Source organism: Periplaneta americana, chromosome 13, assembly GCF_040183065.1.
Source record: "Periplaneta americana isolate PAMFEO1 chromosome 13, P.americana_PAMFEO1_priV1, whole genome shotgun sequence".
In the NCBI taxonomy this organism is placed as follows: Eukaryota; Metazoa; Arthropoda; class Insecta; order Blattodea; family Blattidae; genus Periplaneta; species Periplaneta americana.
This window is the reverse complement of record NC_091129.1, coordinates 162,638,615-162,659,160: the sequence shown is the minus strand read 5'-3', so window position 1 is coordinate 162,659,160 and position 20,546 is coordinate 162,638,615. Positions and strand designations below refer to the sequence as shown.

At 36.3% G+C, this 20,546-nt stretch overlaps 1 protein-coding gene across 2 annotated transcripts in view; it reads left to right on the top strand.

Annotated features, from left to right (window-relative positions):
* The window catches only part of Dh31-R (Diuretic hormone 31 Receptor), a 1,450,252-nt gene that overhangs the window by 575,498 nt on the left and 854,208 nt on the right, over positions 1–20,546 (top strand). For both annotated transcript variants that reach the window (XM_069844578.1, XM_069844579.1), the window contains one exon: positions 723–846. In XM_069844578.1, coding sequence (XP_069700679.1) covers positions 723–846 — 124 coding nt within the window. The remainder of the gene's footprint in view (positions 1–722; positions 847–20,546) is intronic.

Sequence of the window (20,546 nt, the reverse complement as noted above, 5' to 3'; positions counted from 1 at the left end):
CGCCGCACTCGCATGGAATCTTGTAAATCCCTGGAGTCCTTAAGCCCTGACTGTCTTTAACCTGTCGTAGATGACTCCGGAATTTGCTCTGTGGTTTATGGATGGTTTTGATATTTACCTGCTGGGATCGTACAATCAAGGAGGCCATAGAGATCAAGCTGAAGAAAAACAACTTTAACAGAGACAGTGGACTCCAGCTCAGTCAGGCATGGACACCGGCCTTGGACCAACTTAGGCCCTCTTACAATCAAGGTCATGAAGATCACGGACCGAGGACGGCAACCGATTCCAACCGGCGGAACAGGGCTCGCCGCCCGCCAAACTTCACACAGGAATCCCGGGAGGGGCGGAGCTTACGAGAGATGACAATTCCCGGCCCTGGATTGGCCGATCCGCCAACCAATCCCGTTTCACCTGAGACAGCCACATCTATATAACCTTTCGACTTTCTGTTCGGACATCACTTCCCTGAAGATGGCTGCAGAGATAGCAGTCGAAAGCTTGGAGCATTCCAAAATCTTAACTCGGCTGATATCCCGCGAAAACATATTAGCGAACCAACGCCGAGAAAGCCTCAAATCATACATACAGTCGTACATTATCTTTAAATTCCTTACTATTAGGCTGTTGCGTAGGTTCTTAGCGTTTTTTCACTTCCTTAAATGCTAACTATTGTGTGATTTAATTTATCGCATGCTATACATTTATAATGTTGGTTGCAGGTGGCTCAAAACGTGTCGGACACGGAGTCGCCTCTGGACAAAATAATCCTGGAGCGACAGGAGGCCTGCTGGATGATGTTGAACAGGACGTCCACCACACAGACCATCACCGCTACGGTCGCAGGTACGCTTGTGTAGTGACTTTGTAGCTTATGAGGACTAGACTTTAAAATTACGTTAGCCTATTTGTACTTTCTTAGTCGGATAGCTTGCAATGTGTTTCAACCATCTGTTAAAAGCATAACCTTCCAAGATTAAACAGAAATGGAAAAATGGGCAGATGGATGGATGAATTTATTTTATATTTTAGTAGGTTATTGTATGACGCTTTCAACAGCTCAGGTTATTTAGCGCCTGAATGAGATGAAGGTGATAATGCCGGTGAAATGAGTCCGGAGTCCAGCACCGAAAGTTACCCAGCAATTGCTCATATTGTGCTGAGGGAAAACCCCGGAAAAACCCCCACCAGGTAACTTGCCCCGACCGGGAATCAAACCCTGGCCACCTGGTTTCGCGGAGTCCACACTTGTGGAGTAACGGTCAGCGCGTCTGGTCGCGAAACCAGTTGGCCCGGGTTCGAATCCCGGTCGGGACAAGTTACCTGGTTGAGGTTTTTTCCGGGGTTTTTCCTCAACCCAATACGAGCAAATGCTGAGTAACTTTCGGTTCTGGACCCCGGACTCATTTCACTGGCATTATCACCCTCATTTCATTCAGACGCTAAATAACCTGAGATGTTGATATAGCGTCGTAAAATAACCCAATAAATAATAATAAATAAAGGTTTCGCGGTCAGACGCGCTAACTGTTACTCCACAGGTGTGGACTGGATGGTTGAATGAATGGGTGAATGTATTAATAGATGGATGGATGGCTTTATTTTTTATTTTAGTAGGTTATTCTACGACGCTTCATCAACAGCTCAGGTTATTTAGCGCCTGAATGTATTAAAGGCGATAATCCCGGTGAAATGAGTCCGGGGTCCAGCACCGAAAGTTACCCAGCATTTGCTCGTATTGGGTTGAGGAAAAACCCCGGAAAATCCTCAACTAGATAACTTGTCCCGAACGGGAATCGAACCCGGGCCTCCTGGTTTCGCGGCCAGACGAGCTAATCGTTACTCAACAGGTGTGCACTGGATGGGTGAATATATTAATAGATGGATGGATGGGGTGAATTCGGTGGATAGAGTGGATGGGTGGATGAGGTGGATGGATGAGTGGATAAATGGATGTATGGTTGGGTGGATGCGTTGCTGCGGTGGATGGATGTATTGGTGGGGTGGGTGGGGTGAATGTGCTGTATGGGTGGATGGATGGATGGGTGGGTGGATGAGGTGGATATATGCATATGAATGTGTGGATGGGTGGATGGATGTTTACATTTATATGAACAATAAAATTCATTCGGGACACTAGCGTCGATAGATTTGGTGATATCAAGATAAAATTTGGCGAGATGAATTCGAGGATTCGCCATGGGATTACCAGACATATGCCTTACGGTTTAGAAAATCTTGACTCACAAGTAAAAACCCAAGCGAATTTCTAACCCAAGTCAAAGTGAAGCCTTGAACACAAGAATCGCCTATAGCCCTGGACCACGCTAATGATAAGAGGACGAACTTCATGGATTCTAACTTCGTAACCATAATTTTAAGTCACAAGAGTTTGTGTGCATTCCATGTGTGTTTCTGGTGTCTTGTCAGCCCACTCGAGGTATGTGGATATAAAGGGAAAAATTGAGACGGTGTGGGTGAAGCTCCTGGGTAGCTCAGTTGGTAAAGGAAAGGTCCCGGGATCGATACCCGGCCGCAGAACAATTTTTCTCCTTGAAATTATTCTAACTTCGTAAGTTTCAAAATGGGAAGTTACAAATAATTAAACTGGGTTGACTGAATTTACGGATGATTATGTTTCTAAACATTAGGAAATATATTTTTTGGTTATTTAACGACGCTATATCAACAAATAGGTTATTTAACATCGATGAAATTGATAATGACGAGATAGTATGAGGCCGAGGATTCGCCTTATGTTTGGAAAAAATCTCGGAAAAAAAGCCCTCCATACAGTTGAGTGAAGATTGTATAGTTGGCACAACTGATAACAAGAGAACATCTCGATGGCTCAGAACGAGACTGTTACAACTCAAAAATAGAGATTTTTCAGTAGAGCCATTTAAAGTTTTCCATTCTGTATGGCAAATCAGAAAATCATGGCATAACAATGTGCATTTATGTCCCACTAGGAAATTTTTAGAGTTTTAACACTTTCACATAGTATAGTTCTCAATTCAAGTGTTCAAATGATGGTAATAACTCAAAAAGTGAATTTTTTGAGTTGTAACAATCTCATCGTAACACACTACCGCCATCTAGCGGAATATTTGTAATGATGAGATGGTACAATAATACGTTTGAAGACAGTTTAGTATTTTCGTAAGTTAATTGATATTTCAATGTATTAGAGTACTTTATTTCTTCTAATCTTTATATACTTTCTTCTAATCATGTAATAGTCGATTAAATCCCACTCGAGTTTTGATTTTCTCTAGATAAATAAAAACCTCTCGTGAGATTACTGTTGATAATAATTTCTATTGTTCACTTCACTTTGTACGTTTCATTTATTCTAATAGAGATTATCTGAATTGCCTTTGTACACACTTCGCAAATTGCTACCCTAAAGTTGGTCCAACTGTAACACAAGCTTGACAAGAACAATAGTTATCAATACACTAGCTCTCGAACAATACACCCCGCTTTAAAGTTAGTGTGAAAGTTTGGTAATTAGAACGTTTTGAGGCAATTTCAAAATCCATATCGCAACTTGCCTTGAATACAAGTGCAGTTTGAATGAACGTGCCGCTTGAAAATGATAGCTCTCCGCAAGTCGCTAGCTGTTAACTGTACTTCTGAGCACGTAGGAGTAGCGAGGGCTGGGGAAAGCGGTGTGTGTATATCCGCTATCTTTATAGACGAATTATGCCCTAGAATATTACAGTTAAATAAAACCGTATTGCTCGTAGTTAATTTATGCAAGGGGACAATTTTATAATAGTATGAAAATATTAAAATAGCATTTTAACGTTTGTTTTACCCACATTTTACACTTTATCCGAAATGTTTTTAGGGTTGCAACCAAAATATGTCCATTCTGTTGCTCAATATAGTAACCAGAATAATTAACTGAAAGTAACGTCTGCAAATAACTAACGTTTGGACACAGAGAAAATACAACTTGTTACTAATGAGCGTATTCCGAATCTCACCGGTGAGCAATCCGATGGCATGACGGTGTTCCGAATTCCACCGATGACGTCGTTGATGCTCCACCGGTGTCGCACCGGTGCCATCAACTTGCAGAGGTGGTGGCAGTCTCCATCAGCCGCCATCAGTGAATCTGATTGGTTCTTGTATAGGGCGGGAATTAGCAGACGAATGACATCGTGCACTGTTGTGTCATGGCGGTGTGTTCTGATTTAGTTCTGCTGTATTGTTTGTAATGAGCACAACGAAAAAACAATATGTTAATGGCTTATGAGCGAACATGTCAACGGACCAGTTATTACTACTGGATCAAGAAATAAATTTGTTATGCTATCTTTCCTTTGAACGAGATGGCAGTACGAAAATTTCGCAAAAATTTGCTAGCGTAGCACAGACAACAACTTGTACAGTCGCCATGACAGCATCGATCCTTCCAGCAGTTTTGTTCCTTATTTCGCTGCAACGTGACGTCATTGATGCCACCGGACCGGTGAGATTCGGAATACGCTGAATGCTTTTATTAAGTTTATGCTCGACCATGCCGAAATGTAGCAATTATATACCTGGTAGTAGCCCTTTAATGCACCTCATTAAAGTACACCTATTCATTATAATTCAGTTGTTTAGCCAATGAAAAATCACCTTTGTACTGATTGTACCATTATAAAACCGCAAGTATCGATTATTCTCGGATATGCAATGGAAAGACAATTAACGAAAAGTCACGGAGGCTGGAAATCCAATACTGTCGCTGAAGGTTATGTTCTGTTACTTTAGCGTTAATTGTAAATAATATTCAAGTAAATTCAATTTGTCATCTCGTTTTTCAATTCTAAATCAATTTCCAGGTTATATCAAGCCTAATGTTCATGTTATTCTCTAGATTATATCAAGGTCAATGACATTCGTGTTTCGGAAAAAAATCAATACTTTCGCGTCTGCGCACATCTCACAATTCAGGTCAGTTCACTCCTCACTTACATAAACATAACATGAATACTTCTGAATAATTTCAAGTTAGAAATGTGGTCGAGCATAAAAAGTCGTATGAAACTTGCCTATAATGGTAATTAAGACGCTTGTATGAAAATTATTAAACTCGCTTGCGCTCGTTTCATAAACAAAGATACTTGCGTCTTAATTACTACCATTATAGGCTCGTTGCATAATGTACTATTATGATACAAAAATGTACTAGTTACGTTTTAGTTGTATACCATCTCTGGTCTACAGAAATATTTCATTGCAAGTATTTATTAATACAAGTATTTTTGAATTTATCTTTCATTTAGTCCCCGAATATTAATTTTCAAGTGCACATTTTTCTCTTCATTTTCTATATAATTCATACACGAATTTTTTCTGGTATCACTTTTTCTTCATGTCTTATTCAATCCACACATCGTTTTTTAAATGCATCTCCTTTTGTTCTTTTAGTGGACTCATACATTACTTGTAGTCATTGTCATGATGTTTTACTGAATCCTAGCATTAAAACATGCTAGTTATGACGGTATAAATCGTGCAGAATTGACATAATTCTGGAACTGGTACCAGAAAAAGTTTCCTAGCAACTAGTATTCCATGACGTCATCACCGCCTTCACAACACTATTTTATACAACATACATGTAAGAAAAGCTTCAAAACAACAAAATAATATTATCTTAGAAACGGTTACTTAGCAACCATAAATACATTACGTCATAATATTAAGACATTCTGCAAATCTATACTAATAATAAATCTGTAGCCGAAATTTTTCTGGTAATTTTCGATTTTCCAAAAATAATTGGTCCTAACATATATAATTAACCATCCTGAAACCGAAAATCGCAATTTTGAAATTGTTTGTATGTCTGTCTGTATGTTTGTTACCTTTTCACGCGATAATGGCTCAACCGATTTATATGAAAATTGGAATATAAATTAAGTTTGTTACTACTTAGATTTTAGGCTATATGGCATTCAAAATACTTTATTTAAAAGGGGGGTTATAAGGAGGCCTGAATTAAATAAATCGAAATATCTCCCTTATTATTGATTTTTATGAACAATGTTACATAACAAAAGTTTCCTTAAAAATGATTTCCGATAAGTTTTACTCTTTACAAAATTTTGATAGGACTGATATTTAATGAGATAAATGAGTTTTAAAATTAAAATAACGCCATCTAAGACGGTGCAATGAATTAAGAACAAATGACTTTGTCTATAAGGGACCTTGGACAACAACAATCGAAACAGGGGCCTTGGACATCAACAATCGAAAGCTATTAAACAGCCTACAGAGAATGTTTCTGTGTTTGTATGAAGTAATATCAGAAGCTAAATTAACCGATTTGTATAATTAATTATTATTTCACCATTGGAAAGTGTAGTTTCTCTAGATGGACATAATGCTATAATGTTATTACAGTAACGTCTGAGTAAATCGAGGACAGGTAAGATTAAAATAGCTTCTTATGCACAGAAAATTTGATAGGCTATTTTGTACATTCGTTTTCTGCATTTCTTAAAATAATATTTATGTACACACATTTTAATCTCAGAGAATTAACGAACAATGAGAGTGTATTGATTTAGTATGCAGTAATAGTACGTTAGCTTAGCAATCCATTATTTTATAATTCAAATTTTAACTATGCTCAATTGAATCGTGTTAAAATACATAAAATATATATGCAATAAATGAAATGCAAAAAAATTGGGTAATGAGCGAAGCAGATTATCTTGCGCTGTTGTAAAAGTTATTCCCTGGATCAAACGTCCTATTTTAATTATGTAATTACTTTATATTTATTTCTAACAGGTGCAGCGGAGCGCACTGATACGGCTAGTTTATAATAGTTCTTTTACGTATTTAAATGCTACAATATGCATTAAACGTTGTATGTAGCAAGTGTATAGCCTTCATTATGAATACTCGTGAAATTTAACGGTGTCGCTTACGTTCACTTACTAAACATTCACCCGTGTCATAATTACCAACATTATATACTAGTTACATAATTATTACTTTAAAATCGTTTTTTTATGTTTTGCCTAATCTACATATTAATTTTTCAATGCTTCTTTTTCTCAAGATGTTTTACATGATCTGTACCGGTAAATTAGTATTTTAATGCGTCTCTTTCTCATGAATCTTTACACAATCCACACGTTCATTTTTTAATGTTCTTTTTCTCATATTTACATAATCCGTATTATAATTGCTAACTTCATTTTTTCTCATATTTTACACAATACAACTTTCAATACATATTCTTCTGATATTTTACCAGCCACCGGCGTAGCTCTGTCGGCTAAGGCGCTTTAAGGCGCTTGCCTGCCGATCCGAAGTTACGTTCGGGCGCGGGTTCGATTCCCACTTGGGCTGATTACCTGATTGGGTTTTTTCCGAGGTTTTCCCCAACCATAAGGCGAATGTCAAGTAATCTATGGCGAATCCTCGGCCTCATCTCGCCAAATATTATCTCGCTATCACCAATCCCATCGACGCTAAATAACCTCGTAGTTGATACAGCGTCGTTAAATAACTAAGTAAAATAAAAATAAAAAATGTTTTACCATCTTAGTACATTAATTTTTCAAAGCATCTTTTTCTCATGTTGTTTTACATACCATAATCAATAAAGTAATTTTTAATACACTTTTTTTTATTATGTTTTACCTAATCCATACATTAATTTTTCAATATGTCTTTTTCACAAGACGTTTTATCTTCACTTATTTTTTTAGATTACCAATCAGTCAGAGAAATAATAATAATAATAATAATAATAATAATAATAATAATAATAATAATAATAAATAATATTCTTTATTGTTTATTAATATTCTTTTATCATCCAGTCTGCTGTCAAAAAATCTGAAAGTTAGAATTTATAAAACAGTTATATTACCGTTTGTCCTTTATGGTTGTGAAACTTGAACTCTCACTTTGAGAGAGGAACATAGGTTAAGGATGTTTGAGAATAAGTTGCTTAGGAAAATATTTGGGGCTGAGAAGGATGAAGTTACAGGAGAATGGAGAAAGTTACACAACACAGAACTGCACGCATTGTATTCTTCACCTGACATAATTAGGAACATTAAATCCAGACGTTTGAAATGGGCAGGGCATGTAGCACGTATGGGCGAATCCAGAAATGCATATAGTATGTTAGTTGGGAGACCGGAGGGAAAAAGACTTTTAGGGAGGCCGAGACGTAGATGGGAGGATAATATTAAAATGGATTTGAGGGAGGTGGGATATGATGATAGAGAATGGATTAATGTTGCTCAGGATAGGGACCAATGACGGACGGGCTTATGTGAGGGCGGCAATGAATCTCCGGGTTCCTTAAAAGCCAGTAAGTAAGTATAAATAATATTATTATTATCATCAATATCGTTGTTATTAGATAAATGTCTTTACTAAAATTATCACACCTTCCTACTTATATTAAATTTGAATTTATTAGCACTCTTATTATATATTTCATCCTGAAAAACGACGTGTTCAGTTTGATGTTATCTTTGATGTTACGTTCTCTATTACATGACACACGAAATTCAGAGCGTGGCCAGGTAAACAAACATGTTGAATCGACGTATCGGTTCCTCCCTTCCTTCACAATTACCGGTCTACCCGAAAACCACGGCAGTGATTGCCAATTTTCCGCATCCAGTGACACAGCTTATCAGCTACCTGCTTTCATCAAGCAATCGCAAACAGGAGCCTCGTGGTGTCGCGGAAAGTATTATCTGTGCTGAAAACATGTTTGTATCTGCAGATTTTTTAACTATATCCGTGTCCGTGTTTACTCAATTGTTGAAGATAGATCTGAACCTCATAAGTAATAGTACCCACAAGGCACCACTTATGAGGCAACTAGGCCAGAAGATAATGGGGGAGGGCGGCCAGTTCCTTTCCCCCTCCATTGCATACATCGCCAATTAGCTACATATTACACTAGTCAGACTTCAGATGCATACAAACAATTGTTCTTCCTTTGACACATATCGTCAAGTGAGATCTACTGCCTGATAATAGATGTACATATCAGCCAGAACCTCAATCAGAGGCATGTGTAAGGGTAAAGACTTGCAATAACACATTATAGAAAAAAGTACGTAGTAATATAAAAGTGATGTACAGTACTACAGGTTTTCTTTCTGCAGAAAAATAAAAGAGCGAAAGGAAGATAGTCGAATAATCCAGCAATCGGTTAATAGGGTGACGGATAATCGAACTCTACTGTACATCTTTTAATAAAAATAATTATTTTGATGTAGCTGCATTAAAATGATAGGAAGTTTGTGTTCTTGAAATAAAAGAATAGTTGGGTAGATACTATTATCCCTTCCTCAGTTCGTGTCACAAACTTAACATCTGAAGTTCTAATCTTTCTCGCCTTCAAGAGGAACAAGCCAATCTTTTGTTCGTATTCTCTATTCCCCATGAGGTCAAGACATGCAAGCGAACCCCTATTCTGTCTTAGCATCGACGTACATGTTCCAATTCGACACACTGTAATAAAATATGTTTATAGGAGTCTTTTTCTCTGCAAATCGGACAAAGCCGCTCTCCTTCTTCGTTGACAATTTTATTACCCTTCCCTGCCCCCAATCTTAGCCACGCTAAACCTGCTCTGCTGTCCTTGTTACAAGAATTCATGTATTCACACCTCCCCCCAGTTAAGCATGAGCTCTGATTGTAGATGTAGTGAGGACTTTTCCGAACATTGGAGCTCAATCTCTTGCCTCTCGATATCAATAAACGCCTCTTCACATTACGCCATACATTCCTCCTGTTATTCTCTCCTTTCTCCCACACCCATCCCATTCCTATATGATGCAGCCCTCTCTGCAGTTTATAAACCCACCCTTTTCCCCAACACTTTCCTTGTTGAACTTTGTAGCAAATCGACCGTAGAAGCGACTGATCCCCAAATATAATTTTAACCAGTACTTTATCACCCTGACTTTCATATGAATTACTTCGTTTTGAAGCCCAAACTCCTTTAGCACCCCCGCAGTTAGCTGTGCTGCTGCCAATTCCAAGTATTCGTTTCAGGAAGTTCGTTTGTAGCTTATTTAGCTTTCCCGCATTTTCCCAAACCCAAATTTCCGCCCCATACAACATAGATGACCTAACCACAGATCCATATACTAGCTCCAATGTTGCTGCAGGAATATCTGGCACTTTAGTGATCAATTTCAATACCTCCGCACACTTTACCCCGCACTTGCGTTTCGTTATGTCAACATGCTTAGTCCATCTCCCGTTCATTGATAAAGCAACCCCTAAATATACGAAATGTTTCACATTTTCCAGTATGTGCCCGTCGTATGTCCATGCCTCATCCCTACTATATACAGAACCGTTTTTGAAAGTAATTGTCTTGGTCTTGTCTGTGTTAACAGTCATGCCCCACTGGCTACAATAATTCTCCAAGCAGTGAAGTTTCTGTTGCAGTCCATTTATTGATCGAGATATCAAAATCAGATCATCTGCATATAAGAGTGCAGGTATGGAGATCCCTTCTAAATTTGGAGCTTCAGATTCGATTTTATCGACCATCTCTGATATGTCATCTACGAATATATTAAAAAGAAGGGGTGAGAGTATGCACCCTTGTCTAACCCCTCTACGGGTAGCCACATTTTCCGAAACTTTGTCACATTCCTACTCAACACAGAACTCCACCTTCTCGTATATTGCTGATATAGCTTTAATCATTCTCGACGACATTCCTTTTCTCCACAGCTTATACAACAGTGCTTCACGTTCTACCGAATCAAATGCTTTTTTAAAATCTACAAATGTGCAACGTAGTTTTCCCCTCTTCTTCTGTATTTCTTTTAGCCTTAATGTGTCCAAAACAAATATGTTATCTGTTTTACTATAACCCTCTCTGAAACCAGCCTGAAATTGAGAGAGCCTATCATATTGAGTATCCACTTCCTCAGTCTCTCATATATAATTTTGCAGTAAATTTTTCCCATTGTTGGTAAAAGCGCCACCCCCCTATAATTATCAGGTACCGACGTGTTTCCTTTTTGTAGATCGGACATACAATTGCCGATGTCCATTCACTAGGATAACTTTCTCCCATAAAAATTTTGTTAAACATGTCCGTGATTTTACTTGTCCTTGCCTGTATATGAATACACTCTTTGGTAAATTCAGAAGGTATCCTGTCTATACCCGGTGCTTTGTTATTTTTTAAACCACTTACAGCTTTCGTCACCTCGTCGGTTGTAAATTCGTCATCTAACATATCAATTTCTGGTACTTGCAGCACTGAATGCAAATTGAAGTCTAGACCACGTAATTCCCCCCCTCCCTCGTATACACCCTGGAAGTGGCTCTTCCATGCCTCTGGCGAGATATTGTTTCCGGTCAGAAGACCCGTGAATTGGATTTTAGAGATAACTATAATATAAAAATCTATATGTATAATATTACTCAATAAATCCATCTACTACTACTACTAAAAAAATAAAATAAAATAAAAGTAAAGTTTGACAGTGCTTGCATACAGTTCATATGACTCAAATATATATCAAATAGTTTTCTATTAGTTACTGTGTAAAATGCATAGTAAATAAAATAAGATACGGTAGGCCTACATCCTTTTCCGTGATACCACTTTTGGTTATCTAGGAACATGAAATCCAAATTATTTCTAGTTTTAAAATATGTTACACAGAAACTAAATGTACATCAGAGGGTTTAAGATTTTTTTAGCATTTATATTTCATTCAGACAGTATAAGCTTATATTTATGAGCATTTCTGACATCCCCTTTTACAAATGATGGTGTACAAGAATCGCTTTCATTCTGTAATCTCTGACTTGAAAGGTCATAGGACACTTTCGTGAAAACACAATGACAGGCAGCAATTTGCTTTGTTGTGATAATGACATATTAGACTACAATAAGTCTTTTGTACTTTCTCATGCCTGTAAAATGCTATGCATGAAACCCTTAAGATATGGAATATAGTTAAAAGCGACTTGAAAAATGAAGAATAAGGTTTCTAACCCACATACCAATTATATTCATAGATCTGAACTCCGTGATTTATGTTACCAGTACAGATGCAGATAAAGCCTTTGTAACACTTTGAAACATGCGACTTTGCGTGAATTTTTAAGTGGGTCTCATTTAGATTGTCGGTCAACGCACGATTTACAATTCAGAAAAAGTCTCGCATCACGGTATTGTAGGTTATAAAACAGTCCGCTGTGGTTAAAGTTGGTTCGTTTCAGCTACAATTCATCGGTTTGGTACTCGGCAGATAAAATGAAATGTATGTGTGTTCCATATTGCAATGATCCGTAGGGTTTAAAACAATTGTACAAAAGTAAACCACTGAACATAGTCATTTGGAGTTCGTAATGGGGAGACTATCTTACTAGATGAGAACGCTACCAAACGTTCAGTAATTGTATACCGGTAATAAAAGTTCTAATCCATTTTGAATCTTGCGTACACTACTTTTAATACTTGAATATAAGTCATCTCGAACTTCTCTGCCTGTTATTTGTCTCCATTTTTCAACACCTTTCAACAATCAAACGCACCCACATAACAGGCAGAGAAGTTCGAGATGACGCCGAGATCTAGTAGGCTCTGAGGACGGTGTGATGAAGCACCGAAACAGCTGTAAGCTGCACAAACTTACATAATTAACACGAGTAAGTCCGCTAGTTAATCAATTACTTAAAAGTTCTAAGTTATAACAACAAATGTAAGGATAAATAAATTGCCAATTTAATATTTATATAACATTAATATTATAACAAATAACAAAACAAAAATGTAACAAAATCAAATTGACTTATTCCAATTAGATACTGACTCGCTAGTCAAGAAGTGCCGACCACTGGTATAAAATATCGATAGATGAGCCATAGATCCATAAAAAAATAATTTGTGTTTCTTTCCTAACCTTATATTTATGATTTTCATGTATCGAACCTCAAATGTTTAAGGTCCTTTAGTTTCTACAAGGTGTACTATACAGGGTTAGTTAAAAGTCCCGCATCACCTAAATAACTTTTGAAGCATGTGGTTCAGTGACATGAAACTTGGTATGTGGGGATAACCATATACTAAGAACTCAATAATGGTATTACGGAGTTTTTTCTGCTTCCGGTTTAACCGGGAGTAACTCCAACTCTCTTATTTTAAACGGAACACCCAATTTATATTTTTATTTTTGAATAAAGCTCATTAAGAGATTTTCAAAAAGTACCCACACTCGATACTTCTGTACAAATTCAGTGTTGCTAAGTCAAGAAAACAGAAAAGTGTATGGAATATTAAAATAATAAAATACTCCTTCCTTAACAAAAACAAAATAAAGCTAGCTCTCCTTCTAAATTATGTGTTCAAATTGGTAGCCCTCAGCTGCTTTACAATGTGTCACTCGATCATAGAAACCATTTAAGGAATGATTTAACCAGGCTTTAGGAATATCTTGCACCACTTCCATTTTTATTTAGCAACACTGAATTTGTACAGAAGTATCAAGTGTGGGTACTTTTTGAAAAGCTCTTATTGAGCTTTATTCAAAAATAAAAAATATATATTGGGTTTTCCATTTAAAATAAGAGAGTTGGAGTTACGGTTAAACCGGAAGTAGAAAAAAACTCGGTAATAGCATTATTGAGTTCTTAGCATATGGTTATCCTCACATACCAAGTTTCATGTCACTGAACCGTATGCTTCAAAAGTTATTTAGGTAGTTCATTTATTATTTTAATATTCGATACACTTTTCTGTTTTCTTGACTTAGCAACACTAAATTTGTACAGAAGTATCAAGTGTGGGTAATTTTTAAAAGCTCTTATTGAGCTTTATTCAAATATAAAAAAAAAATATATTGGGTGTTCCATTTAAAATAAGAGAGTTGGAGTTGCGGTTAAACCGGAAGTATAAAAACTCGGTAATACCATTATTGAGTTCTTAGCATATGGTTATCCTCACATACCAAGTTTCATGTCACTGAAGCACATGCTTCAAAAGTTATTTAGGTGGTGCGAGACTTTTAACTAACCCTGTATTAGTACATTATGCAACGAGCCTATAATGATATTAATTAAGAAGCGAGTCCATATGTTTATGAAACGAGCGCAAGCGAGTTTCATAATTTTCATACGAGCTTCTTAATTACCATTATAGGCGAGTTTCATACGACTTTTTATGCTCGACCATATTTCTAACTTGAAATTATTCAGATGTATACATTTTATTTGTATCTGACAAGATCGGAAGCGACCTTGTTCTAGGTCGTGAATTGTGAGATGTGCGCAGACGCGAAAGTATTGATTTTTTCGAGGAACAATAATGTCATTGACCTTGATGTAATCCCGTTAAACTTGGTATAATCTTGATTATGAATTCGACATTGAAAAACGAGATGACAAATTGAATTTATTTGGATATTATTTACAATTAACGCTCATTATTATAGTAACAGAACATAACCTTCTGCGACAGTATTGGATTTCCAGCCTCCGTGACTTTTCGCTAATTCTCTTCGATTGCATATCCGAGAATAATCGATACTTGCGGTTTTATAACTGCACAAAGCTGACTTGTCATTGGCTGAACACCTGTAAGCTGAGTTGTCATTGGCTGAAAACACCTGTACTTTAATGAATAGGTGTACTTTAATGACCTGCATTAAAGGACTTCTACCAGGTGTATAATTACTACATTTCGGCATGGTCGAGCATAAAATAATTTTTCATACAGGACACCTTATAAGCTGGTAACATAGGAATTTAAAATTTAGTGTATCTATACCTCAACGTTCAAATTGATAACGATGCACGTAATGTTATTTTTATGAAATTAGAATTTTAACTTTGAGACGCGTATAACGTATCATAACAGAATGAAATTTCATTCTTCGATCGCCGTTGCAAAATCCACTTCCACCAACGATATTGGAAGTCCGGGGCATTTAAATGTTGTCGTATTTTTTTGTTCCTCGGTTAAAGCACATCCCTCACAACCCCTGCCGTAGGTCGAACTGACAGTAATTCCTCCGAGAGATATATCACATGAATGGAAGTTAATCAATTCAGGTACCACGGTACTATTTTTAGCCTTCTGGGCTTTCTAGTGGCCGGGAATTAATGTGCGGTCCACAGAAATTCGTCCTCATGTCGATAAATTTCCACACCTGTTAAATCACACACATGATTAACGAGCTGTGAACATGTGATTGGGGTTGACTATAACCCGCTGAAAAATCTAATTTGGTATTAATGATGTGTAGAAAATGGAACATTACAATACTGAAAATAAAAAGAAATCGCCAAGCCTGTTAATTGTTGGTTGAAACAGTTCTTTGTGGAGCATACATTTACCACACAACGTTTTGTCTGTGTTTACATTTGTTTCTGCCTACAATAACGAACGATGATCTCGCATGATAATAGTAATATGCGTTACAAGAGCGGTATGTTGAAGTTTTCATGTTCGAGGAAAAGTTTGAAAAAGCGAAACATAGTTGAGCTTTTTTAATTTCCGAAAATTGACAGAAAACATACCGCTCGTGTATCGTACATTATTTTGTGCGAGATCGTGCGTATTTGCTTGGTTTCCGCACAAAACCAATCCGCGGGAAGTCTAAAATTCCACATTCAGTATTCCCAACCTAACACACACAACAATTTCCCCTCTTCTTACCGCTTAAGTGACATATTGATTTTACTGCTTTAGGCTTTTAACATATTATTTTTAGAGACGTTTAATATAGTAATAATTATAAATTGGAAACTTACCACTGCAATTTCACCTAAATTGCACTGTTAATTATTGTTTTAAATATTTGCAAAAATTAAGTAAAATCTACTACTCCACGAAACTTTATTGCATTCCTGATACAAGTAACACTAAGGAAGCCGTGAAAAAATCAACAAGATTCCATATGCCGATGTTATTACTGCAATATGTTATGTAAATAATATTGTTAAAATATTAAAATGAAAAATGAATCATTACATAACCTTACCGTTTAGTTCGCATTTAGAGACTGGGGGGGGGGGGAAGACAGACTTATATCACGGCCTGCTAGAGTATAGTAAACACAGAAAACATTTTAAAGCAACAATGTTGAAGATAGATATTTTTATTTTGCTTATTTGCCGTCATTGAACAGAAACCAAGATGGAGATTTCATTGCAACTAATTAGAAATTCCTCTTTCAGGTATGTAATAAACGATCTTCGCACAAAATAATGTACAACACACGAGCGGTATGTTTTCTTTCAATTCTCGGAAATTAAAAAAGCTCACCCACGTTTCGCTTTTTCAAACTTTTCCTCGAACATGAAAACTTCAACATACCGCTCTTGTAACGTATATTACTATTGTGCGAAGATCGTTTATTACATACCTGAAAGACGAATTTCTAATTAGTTGCAATGAAATCTCCATCTTGGTTTCTGTTCAATGACGGCAAATTTGCAAAACAAAAATATCTATCTTCAACATTGTTTCTTTAAGTGTTTACTATACTCCAGCAGGCCGTGATATATGTCTGTCTTTTTTTCCCCCAGTCTATGATGAGTCTGGAATCTTGTTGATATTTTCACGGCTTCCTTAATGTTACTTGTATCACGAATGCAGTAACTTTAGTGGAGTTGTAGAGTTTACTTAATTTTTGCAAATATTTAAAAACAATAATTAACAGTGTAATTTAGGTGAAATTGCAGTGGTAAGTTTCCAATTTATAATTATTACTATATTTGAACGTCTCTAAAATAATATGTTAAAAGCCTAAAACAGTAAAATCAATATGTCACTTAAGCGGTAAGAAGAGGGAAATTGTTATGTGTGTTAGGTTGGGAATACTGAATGTGGAATTTTAGACTTTCCGCGGATTGGTTTTGTTCGCAAACCAAGCAAATACGCACGATCTCGCACAAATGTTATTTCAAATTGTTGTTGACATATGACGGCATGAAATTTTATTAGGATCTGATATGATTTTCAACACGATATTTCAACATTCCCAGGACATGATTTCTTGTAAAATATTCACCAACATCATTATCATCATTTCCTTTTTAATCCTAATCCTCGTGGTATAGGTTTCATGCCATTTTTCAATTCAATACTCTGTCGTTTCGTAGATGTTCTAGGATCTGTTCTTCCTATTGACCCGCATTCCAATGTAATTTTCGGATATTATATTACACGTCATGGATATATTCAATCCATATATATTATTTTAATGTACCGAAGTACATATGATATTTCCATGCAGATATTGTGCATCATCATACGATGAAAGAGTAATGGAACGGAGAAAAATTCTCTCCGGCGCCGGGATTTGAACCCGGGTATTCAGCTTTACGTGCTGATGCTTTATCCACTAAGCCACACCGGATACCCACCCCGGCGTCGGACAGAATCATCTCAGATTAAGTTCCAACTCTTGGGTTCCCTCTAGTGGCCGCCCTCTGCACTACGTCATAGATGTCTATGAACGTAGGACCGAAGTCCACACATGTGCTGAGGTGCACTCGTTATGAGTGACTAATTGGCCGGAATCCGACGGAATAAGCGCCGTCTTAAATCACGAAGTAATTTACGCATATCATTTACGTAGTGCAGAGGGCGGCCACTAGAGGGAACCCAAGAGTTGGAACTTAATCTGAGACTATTCGTCCGACGCCGGGGTTAGTATCCGGTGTGGCTTAGTGGATAAAGCATCAGCACGTAGACCTGAAAACCCGGATTCAAATCCCGGTGCCGAAGAGAATTTTTCTCCGTTCTATTACCCTTTCATCGTACTTTTTCATCATATTCAATCCAGTTTCTTCATATCCATTTCTTCTCTGTCATGTGGATTTACTTTATTTTTAGGCTCTATAAAATATTGCATACTTTCTAAGGGAGAAAGCAGTCGTAGCTGGTGCGAGCAATCAGTAGCTGTAGACGAGGACGCTATTTGCCGCATATTTAAATATTATCATGTAGTAGCTCCCATGATAGTCAATCAATGGCACTGTAATTTTTATGGTTCACGGATAAATTCCTAAGGGAAGCACAGAAAAAAATTCGAAATCAAAAACCTATTTGGAAAGTGAGAAGAAAAAATATAACTTCGAAGTGATCTCTCCAAAACAGACATTGACACCCTCAAAAGTTGGTAAGCGGCAAACCTTTTTATTATTCACTTTAGATGGGGGATGAAAGCGAGAGAAATGTTTAGAAAGAATGAAAATTAGTTTTAAAAGTGGTTGCTATTCAAAATCTTTACTAGTTTCAGTGTTACGGCGAGTTAAAACAAAGGAGTATTTTCGTCTGGCGTACTTCCGTATGCAGAGTGACTAAACTTTTGTCTGTTAGAACTGCGGATTCTCATAGAAATCATTGCTGTGATTTCAAATTTTTTTTTTTCGAAATGTCTCCATTGCTTAAAGTTTTGGAGTTAATCGTGAGTTTGAAATTTAATAAAAATAGTTCTATTATATAAATGACATTTATGCTGACTAAACATTAGTATACGTACTTTGAAATTCATAAAAATGAAAATAATATCAAAGTAGTTTTTATATATTTTATTATTGATATTACTATTATTATTATTATTATTATTATTATTATTATTATTATTATTATTATTATTATTATTATTATGAGGACTGAAGCTGTCTTGTTTCATTTGCTGCCCTACCACAAGAGCCATTTCACTTCAAACCTATCAAGATTTGATATTGTTATCTCTATTTTTTCGGGCACTTTTAAGTCTAAAATAAATTTGATCCGTGCATAGTTTTTCTCGAAATCTAATTTCGGCAAATAAATTACGAAATTTTCGAAAAACCGTTTGTAGCAATTCTTTGAATCTATTTATCTCCGGTTCTAATAATTCTTATTATTTAGTCTTGGGCTCAGGCGAAAGTTAAAAATCGCAGTGAAATAATGAGATATTCTACATATCAGGATTTGTGGCTTGCCCACTTTTTTCACTGGACCCCTCAATTATTATTTCAGAAAAGACCTAGTATATTTTTAGGTTACTGACATTGTGAACGAATATTCTCAGTATTTATTAATTATATAAAATATGTTTATTTTAATGCATACGTCAACATTGTGTGCATCATTAAAATATTATTGCTGACGTAATTTCTGGAACGAACGAAACCCCACCACTGGAATACTGCATACGTAGGCCACTGTTGCACTAGCGGGACTAGCGTAATCGCAGCTGAGAGACCGAGCGTGCACTGTGCTGATGACCGCTGCTCTAATTTATTATTATTATTCATTCATTGTTGTCTGCCCAAGGGCAGATCTTTCATTGCAATCTCAGCATTCTCCAATCTTCCCTATTTTTCACTTTTTATTAGTCTCTGCATACGATTCATATAATATCTTAACGTTATTTATCATCCGATGTTTTATTCTATCCTGAACTTTGCTCCCGTTCACCATTCCTTCCAGTGCATCGTTCAGTAGACAATTCCTTATTAGCCAGTGATCCAGCCATTTTCTTTTTCTCTTCCTGAAAAGTTTTGACATTATTCTTTCTTCACCCACTCTTTCCAACACAGCTTCATTTATTATTCCGTCTGTCCATTTCACAACTAAATTAATTTATTTCGAATTTAATGCATTTAAAATCGAACAAATTCATAAATATACAACATTAGAATTTTATCATAAAAACCGCAGTGTTTATATATGGCAGGTACATAATCATGGCACAAGACGAAACAATAATTTAACATTAGTAGAACCTAAATATTTCACATCTGCTGGTCTGAAGAACAGAATTAGTTTTGTCTCTTGGTTCTACAATTCTGTAACATATACACACAACGTCTAACTCAATAAATTTAAATAAAAAGTCAATTAAAAACGAGTTAATATTTTCATTCTGATGAAGTAAATCTATATGTGTATAAAACAATCAGCTTATATTATATCTAGCGTATATTCTCTAATGTCTAATAACCTAGATGTACGAAACTCTCTTGAAGGTTTAAAAACTAGATGAGTCCTCTGGTCTGACAATACGAACAATTACGGTAATAAATATATAAACAAATGACAACACCGTTTTTCATTTGTTTCTGTGTAGACAATTTCAGTTTCAGAGATTTAAATCGATTTATGTTCGCAAATGTATCATTTATTGTACGTATATCAATCAGTAAACACACTTTTGTTTATTTTCAATTAACGTATAAATGCACATGTTTACTTGTTCTGTATTTAATTGATTGCCTAAATATTTTAACGCATTGTAATTATATTTAATAGCAGGCTGCCATCAGCTGAGACTATCATTGTTTCGTGTCCACGAGACGAAATCAAACAAAATATTAGTTCACAATTACGCCGAGGTATGACGCTTTCCGAACATTAATGTAAACTGCAAATAAATCTCCTTGTTATTCAATTAAAGCTGGCATCAGCGTGGTGTATAAATAATCCTTGATTTAATGTGTGTCAAATATCATCGGCTACGAGCACAGTACTAATTCGCCGTGCTTGAAGCGGTGCTTTGAAATAGATTTCTCTC